This window comes from Botrytis porri (assembly GCF_014898465.1).
Source record: "Botrytis porri strain MUCL 3234 chromosome Unknown BPOR_001, whole genome shotgun sequence".
NCBI lineage: Eukaryota > Fungi > Ascomycota > Leotiomycetes > Helotiales > Sclerotiniaceae > Botrytis > Botrytis porri.
The window spans coordinates 925,312-937,759 of NW_024066075.1; the positions used below are offsets into that span (position 1 = coordinate 925,312).

At 43.4% G+C, this 12,448-nt stretch overlaps 4 protein-coding genes across 4 annotated transcripts; 1 reads left to right on the plus strand and 3 right to left on the minus strand.

The window, feature by feature from the left end:
• Nucleotides 1-559: 559 nt before the first annotated feature.
• On the minus strand, nt 560-1,217 carry EAF01_000274 (uncharacterized protein; the record flags this gene model as incomplete). Its single annotated transcript, XM_038908524.1, has 4 exons — nt 560-794; nt 854-870; nt 927-1,063; nt 1,118-1,217. The coding sequence occupies 4 exons, from the start codon at nt 1,215-1,217 to the stop codon at nt 560-562; spliced, it is 489 nt and encodes a 162-aa protein (XP_038775430.1).
• Nucleotides 1,218-3,960: 2,743 nt separating this feature from the next.
• On the minus strand, nt 3,961-5,485 carry EAF01_000275 (uncharacterized protein; the record flags this gene model as incomplete). Its single annotated transcript, XM_038908525.1, has 5 exons — nt 3,961-4,191; nt 4,248-4,343; nt 4,406-4,926; nt 4,992-5,124; nt 5,387-5,485. The coding sequence occupies 5 exons, from the start codon at nt 5,483-5,485 to the stop codon at nt 3,961-3,963; spliced, it is 1,080 nt and encodes a 359-aa protein (XP_038775431.1).
• A 1,112-nt stretch (nt 5,486-6,597) lies between these two features.
• Nucleotides 6,598-8,758, plus strand: EAF01_000276 (uncharacterized protein; the record flags this gene model as incomplete). Its single annotated transcript, XM_038908526.1, has 10 exons — nt 6,598-6,753; nt 6,809-6,974; nt 7,023-7,148; nt 7,205-7,337; nt 7,443-7,517; nt 7,577-7,758; nt 7,811-8,137; nt 8,193-8,274; nt 8,326-8,456; nt 8,544-8,758. The coding sequence occupies 10 exons, from the start codon at nt 6,598-6,600 to the stop codon at nt 8,756-8,758; spliced, it is 1,593 nt and encodes a 530-aa protein (XP_038775432.1).
• A 1,212-nt stretch (nt 8,759-9,970) lies between these two features.
• EAF01_000277 (uncharacterized protein) lies at nt 9,971-12,307 on the minus strand (the record flags this gene model as incomplete). Its single annotated transcript, XM_038908527.1, has 3 exons — nt 9,971-10,393; nt 10,443-11,988; nt 12,042-12,307. 3 exons carry the CDS (start codon nt 12,305-12,307, stop codon nt 9,971-9,973), a joined length of 2,235 nt encoding a protein of 744 aa, XP_038775433.1.
• Between the last annotated feature and the right edge of the window lie 141 nt (nt 12,308-12,448).

The following is a 12,448-nucleotide window of genomic DNA, read 5'->3' on the forward strand; positions in this document are numbered from 1 at the left end:
CGTTCAAACCGGTTTTGTAAGAATCGATGCCAATGATCAAATACGTTGCCAGTGAAGAAGTATGACCATGGCAATAGTCTCAACTGTGCCGCGCGACAGACACTACCTAACAAGTATCATCAAAGAATTCACTATCACTTTCCATCAAACAAGCATATGGTGATTTCGCAAGTGAGATAGATGATGTCGTGAGAATGCATGTTCTTGCATAGCCCCCAAAACAGCCACCAACATGATGCAACATTTGCCGTCCACAAACATCCTCGGTGTGGCTAATCTTCGCAATAGTCAAGGAATAAGTCTGTCAAGTACCGGCATCAACGTATCGATTGGTCAGAGGGCCTATGTGTTTATTGCAATCATATTAGAAGCCGCGTCTAACCGTTGACTCCGGAAACCTTGTGTTGGTAAAGCAAAGCCGCAGTCATCTGCCACATGACGATGCTCAAACTGTGCAATATCTACCATCGATGAAGGGCACCTCATGTCTCCCAAACTTGATCAAATCCACCGACGCCTGGTATCATTCCATCCCGTGCCTAAGACTCCATTAAATCGTTTAAGCCTTGCCTATCCTTTCCTTCAACCATGCCTTTCCCTTGTCTGCTAGACCTTTCTGTGGTTCAAGCTTGTTATCCGGCTTGCTGTAATCAAGCTCATCCTCGTCTGAGATTGCATTATCCCATTTGGTATCCTTGCGCGCTGCGGTGATCTCGGCGTCGCTTGGTTTGAAAACATTTGCTGCTCCGCCCCGACCGACGTGACTCGATGAAGAAGATTCTCTCCTTGGATTACTAAAGCATCTCGGTTAGAATTGAGCATTGCTTGATTTCAGTTTTGTAACTCTACCTACCCAACGACGTCTTGCGCCTACCTTGTTTTAGCATTAAGTACACATGTTTTGATCAAATAGATTAAAAACTTACCCGCCTAGCCAATTCGGGGTCTGTGTTCTTGGCCATATTTCCACTTCCTCCCCGACCGGTGGTATAGATGTCGCTTTTAAGAGTAGGTGTGTTGAGTCCGAGAGGCTCATCATCATGAGGAGAAGTGCCAATGTTACCTAGATGAATACGTCAATAAAGTAAAGCGTCAAAGTGAACGAAAAAGAGCTTACCAGCGCCGCCACGGCCGTGAGAGAGGTTGGCTGACCGGATAGAGGATGACGAAGCACGACGAAGCTCTTCTTCGGCAAGGTATTGAGGCAAAGCGGCCATTTTGATGATTAGAGATGCTCGAGATATGAAATGAATTCAGTATTTGAGAATTTGCCTGTTCGAGGAGGACTTGGATCAAAGGATAGTATTTATGTGGTTGTCAGAGTCCAATGAAAATATAACCGCAAGATTTCTTTGTTTAACCTGAGCTAACTGCGCCTGGAATGAGTGAATTGCACCTTATTGCGTGATGATACACACTGGTTTAAATGGGTGAATTCGAAACAGGTGAGACATTTCAAAATAGAGAGGAAATCGAATCTGATAATGCGGGGAAATATATATTTATATGTTCGATCCACATGGAGCGAGCACGACGAGGTGTACCTAGGTATGTCCTGCAACGTCACGAAATAGAATGAAAAAGGGATAAAACTCTCCAAATACAGTCTTAGCCTCAATCTCCCAAGCCAAGTCGTACAGTAAATTCTCCTTAATCTCTCAAATCATGTGGTACTATGCATATATTTAATGTTGCTATGCGCTCCATGTTTCGAAACGCCTATCCAATCATGGAATTCGTTGAATTCCATTCAGATGTTCAGACATTCAGAGCCAACCGAGGGAGTCGTGGTACTCAAATGACAAGCAAAAGCTGAGCGAAACCTCGAGGCTTTTGGGCTCCGGGTAGAGGAATCAAAACGTAATGGAAAATGCATGAGACTCACGGGGGCAATATGGCGCCATTCTCCCTTTCAATTGGAAAGTCCTGTGTGGCTTCTAGAAGAAATTATATTCCTCTGCAGAGATATATTGCCTCATACCTTCCTCACATGGCACATGGTCGTCGTCACCCTGCAAGATCCAGGAGAGATGATACTGTTGGTGGCCGAGCCGCATAACGTTTTCATACCGCAATAATGGACTACCTACATCGTACTACACATACGACTGAATGGTAATACGACAGACGCAATCAAAGTCTGCAGCATTTCAGGTACGTCCCACAATTGAATGAAAGAAGACCACATTCATCGGTATTCTTGGCAATTTTCGAAGTTGAAGAGGCTCTCTTGAAAGGATCCAATGAAAAAATATCTCAATACCAATGGAAGTTTAATCTTCTCATCATTGAAATGGAAAGGGAAGAGAAGGGCTCGAAGGGTTTCTTGGTGGTCATAGCTCCTCGGTTACCGCAGACGCTAGTGAAGAGCTATGAATTGATCGCAGATTTTTTTCTTTCCCTAATCTTCTTTACCCCAACAACAACCAACCTTTTTGGTAACATTTCCATTCGACCTTGAAATACCTCCAGAATAATTCTTTGATCTCGAGTATGCATCATACTCTTGCGGTCTATTGAAGCATAGACAATGCAGTATTCATAACTCGCAAATCAATGCGGGTGCCTCCTTCGATAAATACGATCAAAGACCGTCTGCCCATACTCAGTTTCGCCAATACGAAACCAATATACATACAAAGGTGCAATAGGTAGAGAAATGGTATGGGCACAGCAGCTATACGGTAAATACTGCTCATTGATCCGGCGTGTAATTTCTTTATTTTTCTTACCCTCTCATCCATCGTTTCCCTTCTTCCCTTGCCTTGCAAAACCACGCCAGCTTCTAAAACATTACTTAACGGCACTCGATTTCTTCAATAAAACGAGATGTTTTCGCGCTGTGCGAAGAATACTTATAACCCGTTGCTGGGCGCCTGACTTTGAGATGTCGTTTAGACTTTTCTGAAAGGTTGGGAATCAGCTGAGGCTACATTCTTCTAAATCATATCAACTTTCTTTATTGGCAATGTCAATGGCTTGATGCGTGAGTATACAAATGTCCCATAACTATTTGTAATCGGCGCACGATCTCGTTCTCTAGAAGGCACTCATCACCTTTGCTCGATTGGTGTCGATGACAATCGGTCAGCACACTTTGATACAATTTTCACCTCGATAGATACCTTAAATTCAGATAGCATAAATCGAAAATTTAATATGAACTGCATTCATTTCCAATTTGCTTCAAGATGTAGTTTTATGTTCTTGCACTTACGTGTTCTCTAAAGTGACATAACCATGTGTATTCCCCTCGCCCTACTCGCGCGGCCAGAAAGTATGCAACATTCCACTATATATGGTCCATCAATTATCTTGTAATTTACTGACTTATGGAACGTGTCGGTGAGAGGAGTGTGGCATACTTTCTGGCAGCACGAGTACCAGATAGATAGCTTGTTCCTTGATGTCACCTCTTCGTATGTCTTTCAGTATGCAGCGATCTATTGCACTAGACTACGTCGTCGTCAGCGTTAATTATCATTCATGATCTGGTATATTCCTCAAGAGACCAAGGTTCTCATGCTCTCCTTCCCCTGTCCCGATGTGGTAAGAACTCTTCCAGATTTCAATGGTCAAGCCGGATCGATTGTCCAGACTTCGTTTGGTGATTCAGGAGCGAATCTGACTGATAATGATTGCCTTTGCCATGATTACTGGCGAGAGGGGGCAGTCGTGGCACAATTTTTAAAGTAACCCCCCCCCCCAAATGAAACAATAGGTACTTGAAATCAACCAATAATTTGAGATTGTTTAGACTGGGTTTGAAGATTCTCAAGTTCTAAATCAACAATTGACCATGAACCTATTAATCTCCAAGTAACAAGTTGAGTCTTTGTTCATTTAAGAAAGATCGAAAATGGATTTTGGTTGAGATACTTCCAACAGTCATGATCTAGAACGATTCTGACGCCTCGATATGAGGCGAGACTGATCGTTCAATTTCACGTGTCACGGTTCCTAACTTCTCAAATACTCCTTGATTTTCTCTCCCCAAATGACACCTTTCTTGTAGTAATGTATCTCCGGTACATTTCCCTTTTTCAAACCATCGATAGCCTCTGCCAGCTCCTCTCCCAAGCCTTCTTCTTTGATTTGGGTAATTGGTGTGAGATAAGCTTTGAACGAGAACACCAAGGCTTTAGTTTGTGGAAGCCGATGTACTAGTTGACGTTCACAGCGGAGGTTCGTCTAAAATTATTAATCTTGTGGAAGAAATGATACGACAGAAACAAGGAGGAGCTTACATCTTCGATATCAAACTCTTCTGTCTTCGCCTCTTCGTCTTCATACAGATGATTTCCACTCGCTACAAATAAGCGCGAGTGGGTAGTGATCGACCACTGTGTCATACGGTTACTTACCTGTTCCTAGTAGTCTCAGGAATTGGTGGGGAGAGACTTACATTGACTCTCTTGATTATTTTCCCAACTTCCAATCGATCGAAACTTCGATACATACTAGTCTCCAGCTTCTCTTTGTACTTTGGTACGGGCTTGTGAATGTCCCTTATTTTCTTACCGAGCAGCGTTTGAGTATCAAATCCGGCTGGGAAGCATGTAATGAATCCTCCTAAGATATAACCGTCGCCGTCGGGTGATGGAACCAGAAGGAGAAAGTCGGTGTCGACATTTGTGCCTAAGGTTCGGAGACCTTCGATAGGAGAGGAAGGAGTGAGAGGAATGTGATGGCCTGTTGCTCTATTCAAAAGATATGTAGGATGAAGAGAGTAGATAGTGGGAAAGCGAGTAGGGAGGTAGTTGGCGATTAAGTACGTGTAGAATTCCTGGATCGCAGCATGGGATGATGGGAGGGCCTGGAGTGCTTTAGAGGTGTGCTCTTTGATCACGTTGGTGCGGACAGTGAGGCGGACAAGGTATGTCCAGTCCATTTCTATGAGTTCAGATTCAGGACATGATTGAATACCTTTGTTTTGTAAGCACGGGAAGTTTAGAATGAATGGGTAGCAGCATTCAGAGTGAGTTTTGTACCCATTGTCATGTGGTATACTGGTTTGAAAGGTCGCAGTTTGAGGGGTTCGGTGGTACGCCAGTCGAAATCTGATAGAGGAGTGATGCTTGGAGGATTGGCACGGTTCGATATTTTCTCGTCATTGAAATTGGACTTGTGGAATTGGTTAGAATATAGACCTAAGATAGGCACGCAGAAAAGGAGAGTGACAATGAAACTTGGCTACGTTGTGTGATGATGATGATGAACATTGAGGATATATTCTCGTAATGTGACATGGGTGAGTGAGTGATGAATGTAGTCTTGAGCAATTAAAACTGTTAATTGCTCAGAAGACTTTGGGATAACAGAACACCTCGCGAAACAAGAACCAAGGTGAGAAGAGAGGCATTATTCAGCTTCAGAGGTACCGTACCGTTTCGTCCCGTCGAGCTGTCCAATACTTCCACTGTATCCTCCACACTGCGTATAAACCAAAGATTACCGCACCAATTTGCAACCACAAGACTAGCATGATTAACGAAATGTTCAAATGCAATGTGATGATGTATAACTTTGAATCTAACAGATATGTACCCCGTGTATATATCAATAACTACTTTTACCTCGACAGTGTCTATCGTCGACGTGAATACAGTGACTCACGCCGTCTTCATCTCAAGGAAAACACGACCCGAATGGGAATGTATAACCTGTGACCCAATCATGAATTCGGTGATAAGGAATAAATGTGGACGTATAGTTCGCAACTAATGGTCTGGGATCGTTACATGTACTAGGTATGTCCATGAGCCATCATTTGAACAATGTGTTGTGAGTATCTCCAGGACATCCTTATCATTCTCCGAGTTCTGAGAGTAATGATATCAATATTGCACTGGAAATAGATGAGAGGACATCGAGAAGAGGCTTTTCACATGGCATACGTATCGTCAGATACAGATACACTCTATCTTATGGGAGAGAAAACAGACTGGGATTGACCACTGGCAAAACCCTCTTGAAATTGATGTTGATGACTAAGCCAACGTACCTCCCCCAAAGCCCTAGAAAATGCTTATCAAAAGACCTCTCCTCATACTTTGAAAAAGGTATATTAATTGAAAGAATTAAAACTTCAAATGGTGTTGTTACTGAAGGCTTCTCAAGGGTTTGTTTAAAGCTATCAACTCTCATACTTTTATTCGTGATTGATTTATTATAGAATTTGTTGGGGTAGTTGATCAATTTGGGCCTTTTTCTTCTTCTACGTCGACCCCAGAAACTCAAATGCTTATCATCTATCATCTATGCCGGCGAATAGCAGTATTCTGATGCGAAGTTCAATGACGGCACCAATGAAAGGCTACTTGATTTATACTCCGAGATAGAAACTTCCCCAACCGGCTTGGCGTTCTACTCGCAATCGTGGATGAGCGTGTGGTGAATCGTGATGAAGAAATACGTGGAGAAAGCACGACTTTGCTAGACCGCACTTCATCGCAGCTTCCTGATTAAGTATAGTCAGTATGCAAGGTACTATCCTTTCTGCAGACTATAGTATAGCATATATGATGCGTGATAAGTAAATGATTTCATGTCAATTCCATAATCTTTATCTCTCGTTCTTACTTCACGTTTTAGAGAATGAGGTGCAATTTACTTCTGAACAGTGTAGTTACTGGGCTCATTGGTTCAACATGTGCGTCTATATTGACAAAAGTCGGGACTGTTAGAGAGTCGACGATATCGCTTGCTAGGAGGGATACTTCGGCTTACACGGCTCATACCATAGATCAGCCAGTGCGTTGGAGTTTCAAGCTTCTCTTCGTTGGCAAGTTCTGATTTTGATGTGTAGATTGATCATTTCCCAAATGATCCAGCGTATGCTCCACACACAAATGCTACTTTCAAGCAACGATATTGGTACGATGCGACGTACTATAAACCTGGGGGACCGGTCTATCTCTACATCGGAGGAGAAACCAATGGCCAGAACAGATTCAGCAACCTTCAAACTGGGAGTATGTTTTAAAAAGTGTGACTGGGTCGGTCTACTGACCATCTTCTAGTCATCCAAATATTGATGGAAGCTACAAATGGTCTTGGAATTATTCTTGAGAATCGGTACTATGGCAAGAGCTGGCCGTTCAACACCAGCACAACAGATAATTTGGCATACTTGACCAATCAACAAAGTTCGTCTGATCTGCTACATATTCTGCCAGACTGAATCTAACAGACTTGATTCCAGCCGTTGCGGATAATGCATACTTCGCACAACATGTATCATTGTCTGGTCTCAATGCTACTATCACTGCACCGGGCACTAAATGGATACTCTATGGAGGCTCTTTGGCCGGCGGTCAGACTGCTCTATCAGTAAAGTAAATTCTATCAACACCCGCGAAGATTTGGAGCCTTCCTAAGGCTACCGACTGCTTGGATGGTAGACATGGACGCAGTGCAATGGAGCTAATATCGTTCGTTAGGATTTATCCAGACATTTTCTTTGGTGGTATTGCTGCGAGCGCTCCTGTCAAGACTGTTGTGGGATATCCAGAATGGTTAGCAAATACCAGCTGATCCTTTCATACATGGTATCTGTTACTAACTTTGTGCCTAGGTACAATCCAATTCAGAGATTAGCTCCTCAAGACTGTATATCAAGTATTAACGGCATCATCGATAAATTTGACGCCCTTATATCTGTCAACAACACACGTGCGATCAGAGAGTTCAAATCATTGTTCGGACTTGAGGCTTTGACAGACCATAGAGACTTTGCCATGACTATTGCATTTCCCCGTAGGAATAACCCCAAGTATATCTGGAGTTTATTGCAGCTAACTTGATACAGTTGGCGGACCAATGAATTATCCCACAAGTACATGGCAAGAACTCAACTGGAGTCCGTTGTATACTTCAAATGATTTCTGGGAATTTTGCTCGAACGTCACGAACGTAGATGCTCCCCAAACGGTCACAGAGATCGATTACGCCCTCTCAAACTATACAGGAGGTGAGCCATGGACAAATCTTGGAAATTATGCCAATTATATCAAGCGTGTCCTTATTCCACTGTGCGATGGCGAGCCTATTGATAGCACCTCCTGTTTTGGCACCCAAAATGAGACATACTACGCCGACGTTACAAATGGAGCAGGTCGTTCATATCTCTATACCAGTACGTGACTGCCTATAAAATCTCCAATTCGGTATATACTGACTATTGTCCAAAGCATGCCTTGAACTTGGCGCCTATCAAGCAGCACCCGAGACCGGCCCATCACTGATTTCTCGCGTTCTCCAACCAGACTACACGTAAGTAATTACCTCCTTTCTAGCATTGGCAACATACTAAACTCGGATAAGACAACAATGGTGTAACTGGGCATTTCCACCAGGAGAATACAATTCTATTCCACCAGTCGTCAATCTCACCTTATGGAACCAATATGGTGGATACAACTTCTCTGCTGATCGTCTAGCTTTCATTGACGGAGGTAAGTAATTTCCAAGCTCAATAAAACCTAGGCATCTTTTTCTGCCTCCGATAATCCAATCTCTATCTGACACTAACATCATGCTAGACAATGACGTATGGCTTGACCTCTGTTACCATTCCCACTATGCACCCAGCCCCCGGATTTCCTCCGATCTACACCCTGAATACCTCATCTCTGGCGCAGGTCATCATTGGGATTCCTATGGTATTTTAGATATTGCAGCTGAACCATTGTTCATTCAACAGGCACATCTTTGGGAGATCAGAACGGTCAAGAAATGGTTAAAGGCTGGTTGGTAAATGCATTGATGTTGTGAGGTATGACTGATCAGTTAAATAATTCTCGGATAAAGCGTAAAAAGATGTGTAGATGCCATAACTTTTGAAAAGAAGACAAATGTATGTAGTGACTATCTATTCTTTCTTGATAGCATAAATGAAACCTTTCGCTATATACATAAACTAGCTGTTAGGAATACCTCATCTCAGTTCACTTTATCCCAAGCAATGTTCCAACCTTACCTTACCATACAAACCCCGAAGCTTCGATCAAAGCCACACATTTTCTTAATTGAAATTTGGCAAACTCTTTCGTACCTTTGCACTCGATTCTGGCGAATCTTAACCGCTCAAGCTTTCCAGCAACGAATCCCCGCCAATTTCCTCCTCAGAACTTGTTCATCATGAAATCTCATTCCATCCCGTTCTCACATCTTAGACGCTCCACTCCCAGCGATTCTCCCAGCGATTCTCCCAACCACAAAGTAACGTAATACCCACACTGAACCCTACACACATACTATCCAAACCACTCATCTCATCCCCAGATGCGAATCCCCATAAGTAAACACCATTTACTTCTCAAGCCTTACCCCGAGCACCCTTTCCTTTCAGCCCCCTTTCGTAGACGATACACTAGTTACGTGGTACTTTGATGTACTGCAGAGCCGGTTGATATTGAAAGAGTTTTGTCTATTTACCTGTGTTTAGAACATGCTGCAAGGGGATTTCGGAAGAACGGATGAATGCATTATTTAATTTAGTTTACTTTGAGCTAGGAGCTACCTGGTTCTTTGATGTTGTGGTAGAGGAGAGGCTCGAGAATGGATGTAGAGAGAGATTTGTGGGATGTTTGTGGGAAACGGGCTAGGAATAAGACTCTTGACTCAGATTTTCAAGAAATAGACCTGAGAATGTCAAATATGGGCAGTTATGTATGTATTGTAAGTGCTTGACCAGGATAGGTCAGGTAAAGAAGCATCACATCGAGACACCTGGGCAATATCAGTTCCAAGTATTTGTGGTGGCACATCAATTTTTTCAAACAATCAAATTGCCCACGAGCTTTTTACTATTCATCTACCTAGTATGCATATGTAAACACCTCGAGAAAAATTGGAAAAGTCCATGAACCTCGAAATCAATGCCATAGCTTTTATCAACTCCAACCCCTACATAGTCGTAAAGGAAAGATAAAAGAAATATTCCGGACTATGGAAAGACCTTGGCTACTCATGATATAATCTCTTCAGTCTCCTCAACAATCTCCTCGACAATTTCTTCAATCTCAATAGCTTGTCCTTCATCACCGCTTGCCATCTTAGATTTGAGAGGCTCCAGAGGGTCAAGGGGAAGACCTGCATCTTCTCTATCGGCCTTGACATCCTCCTCCATATTTGCTCTCCATGCAAGCCATTCGTCCAAGAGTCTACGTCTGTGTTCGACAACAGCGAGATCGGCGGATGCACCACGGTCGGCATCCTCTTGATCGAAAACCTTGCTGTATTCACGAAGGTTTTTGCGGATTTGCTTTTGTTCCTCCTTGGAGAGGAGAGTGGGTGGCCGAGGACGCCACAACCATTGCTTGAACTTCTCAACTGGTTCCTCGCGAAGCTGCTCACCCTTGAAGTCGTACAAATGGTAGCCGTTCTCCATCTATTAATAGTTAGTATATTAATTGAAAAGTAATATTGGCTATACTTACGGTGTGCTTCCAAATACTGGCACTGGTAGCAACGAAGCGTCCTGTGGGATCCCAGTCGATATCTGTTACACCATAATGATCTGCGGTATTCATAAGCTGTAAATTGGCAGTCAAGTCCTTATCACTTTCGGGTTTCTCGCCCTCGAAGTCCATATCATAGAATTCCATATCGAAACTTTGTTGCGAGTGGACTGTGGCTACAATAACGAATCTTCCCTTTGGAGACCAGTAAATGGCATTGCTGTTCTTTTTGTCATATGTGCGGATGTGCTTGAAGTTACCGACACCATTGCCCTTGACCTTCTCTGGGCAGTAGAAGGATACGGATGTCTTAGGTGGAACGGCTGTAGCTGCAACGACTTCTGCGGTTGTGATGATAACAAAGCGGTCACCCTTAGGCTCCCAAGCGAAGTTAATAACGGTGTCTTTGATTGAATCAACAACCTCAACAGGGACCCCCTTTTCTTTAACGCGGAAGATCTCCAAACTGGTTGCGAGAGATTTCTTCGACTTCGAATGTCTATCAACCTTGACACACAAATATGATGCGTCTGATTGCCAGTGGAGCTTTGCGTCGGTCACACTGAAGAGGTTCAATGTTCGGACAACTTCTTTAGATGGAATGCTCATCAATCCAACCTTAGCTGGGTTGCTACCAATTTCTGGAGTCCAGTAGCAGAACAGTTGCTCATAGGTCTTGACACCATCACGGTGTGGGGTTGCTGGTGCCCAGTCGAAGTCCATTACACCGTCAATTTTTATCGAGGTTTTGTCTAGAAGGTTCATTTTAGGTAACTCATAGACAGAAATTGATGAGCCTTGAGTCAAACGCGCAACATATTTATCATCTGATGACCACTTGAATGCTGGCCATTGTATCTTCCTCTTGATAGGGTTACCGTCTGCATCAACGCTATTGCTTGGTAAATCGAGATTGGCGAAAGAACGTAATGGCAAACCAGTCTCGATATCCCAGATGACATAGTTCTTTCCATCATCGTCAATAGACAAAGCTGGGTGTCCTTCCTCCCCGATAGTGATTGGTCTATTGGACCATGTTGTGAGGTATTTCTCTCCTGGCGAAAAGTCGACAAGGTTGACGAAAGGATGCGCGAAACGCTTTTGTCTAGTCCAAGATGGTCCACCCCAGAGCTGTACACCTTGTTGATGCATCGAGGTCAAGAAAGTACCTTGGGGTGACCATTGTACAAATGATTCAGTCCAGTGTTGGCGATCGACGATACTTTCTGGTGCATCCTTCTCGTTGTTCCAAAGAACTTGTACTCTGTCATCCTTATACATGACAAATTGATCCCGTCCACGTCCGGCTGGATCCGCAAGCCATGATCTCAAGTGCTCCTTCTCAGTGAACTCTTCGATTTTTGGAGGGGTGTAATTCTCGTCAATGCGTCCTTCACGACCATAGCGATCAATATCCGTCAATTTGTTGACTCGAAGGGTGTGTTTCTTATCGAGGGGTACACCGTCGAGGGCTTTGCATGCAGCAATAGCTTCAGCAGGAGAGGAGTATTCGACGAAAGCAAATCTATTGTTATCAATATATGAATTGAGGGATGACAAAGAACATCTAAAGCTTACTTGTGCGACTTGCCATCTGGTCCGATGGGCATGTGTATTGAGTCCTTTTTCGTTTGACCGACAGAGTCCAACTTTCTCAACAAAAATTTAATCAACTTGGGCTTTGTATCTTCGTTGACTTCTGGGAGGCCATCGATAACAACGAAAGTATCGAGTCCTTGCTCGAGCTGTACTTCGAAACGTTCTCTTAGATCGGAAATGTCGAGCTCTTCCTCATCGTACTCGTCCTCTTCTGGATCTGGGAGATGATCGAAACTTGGCGCCATGATTGCGGTATAATGCGATCAACCAACAGCGTTTGCGCGTTCTCTTGTCAGTTCGATATATGTTGTTGGTGAGTTTTTGTGTGAATTCGTTTGGAAATTTTGACCCCACTAGCCCACTTCTGTACAGTCTATTTTGAATTA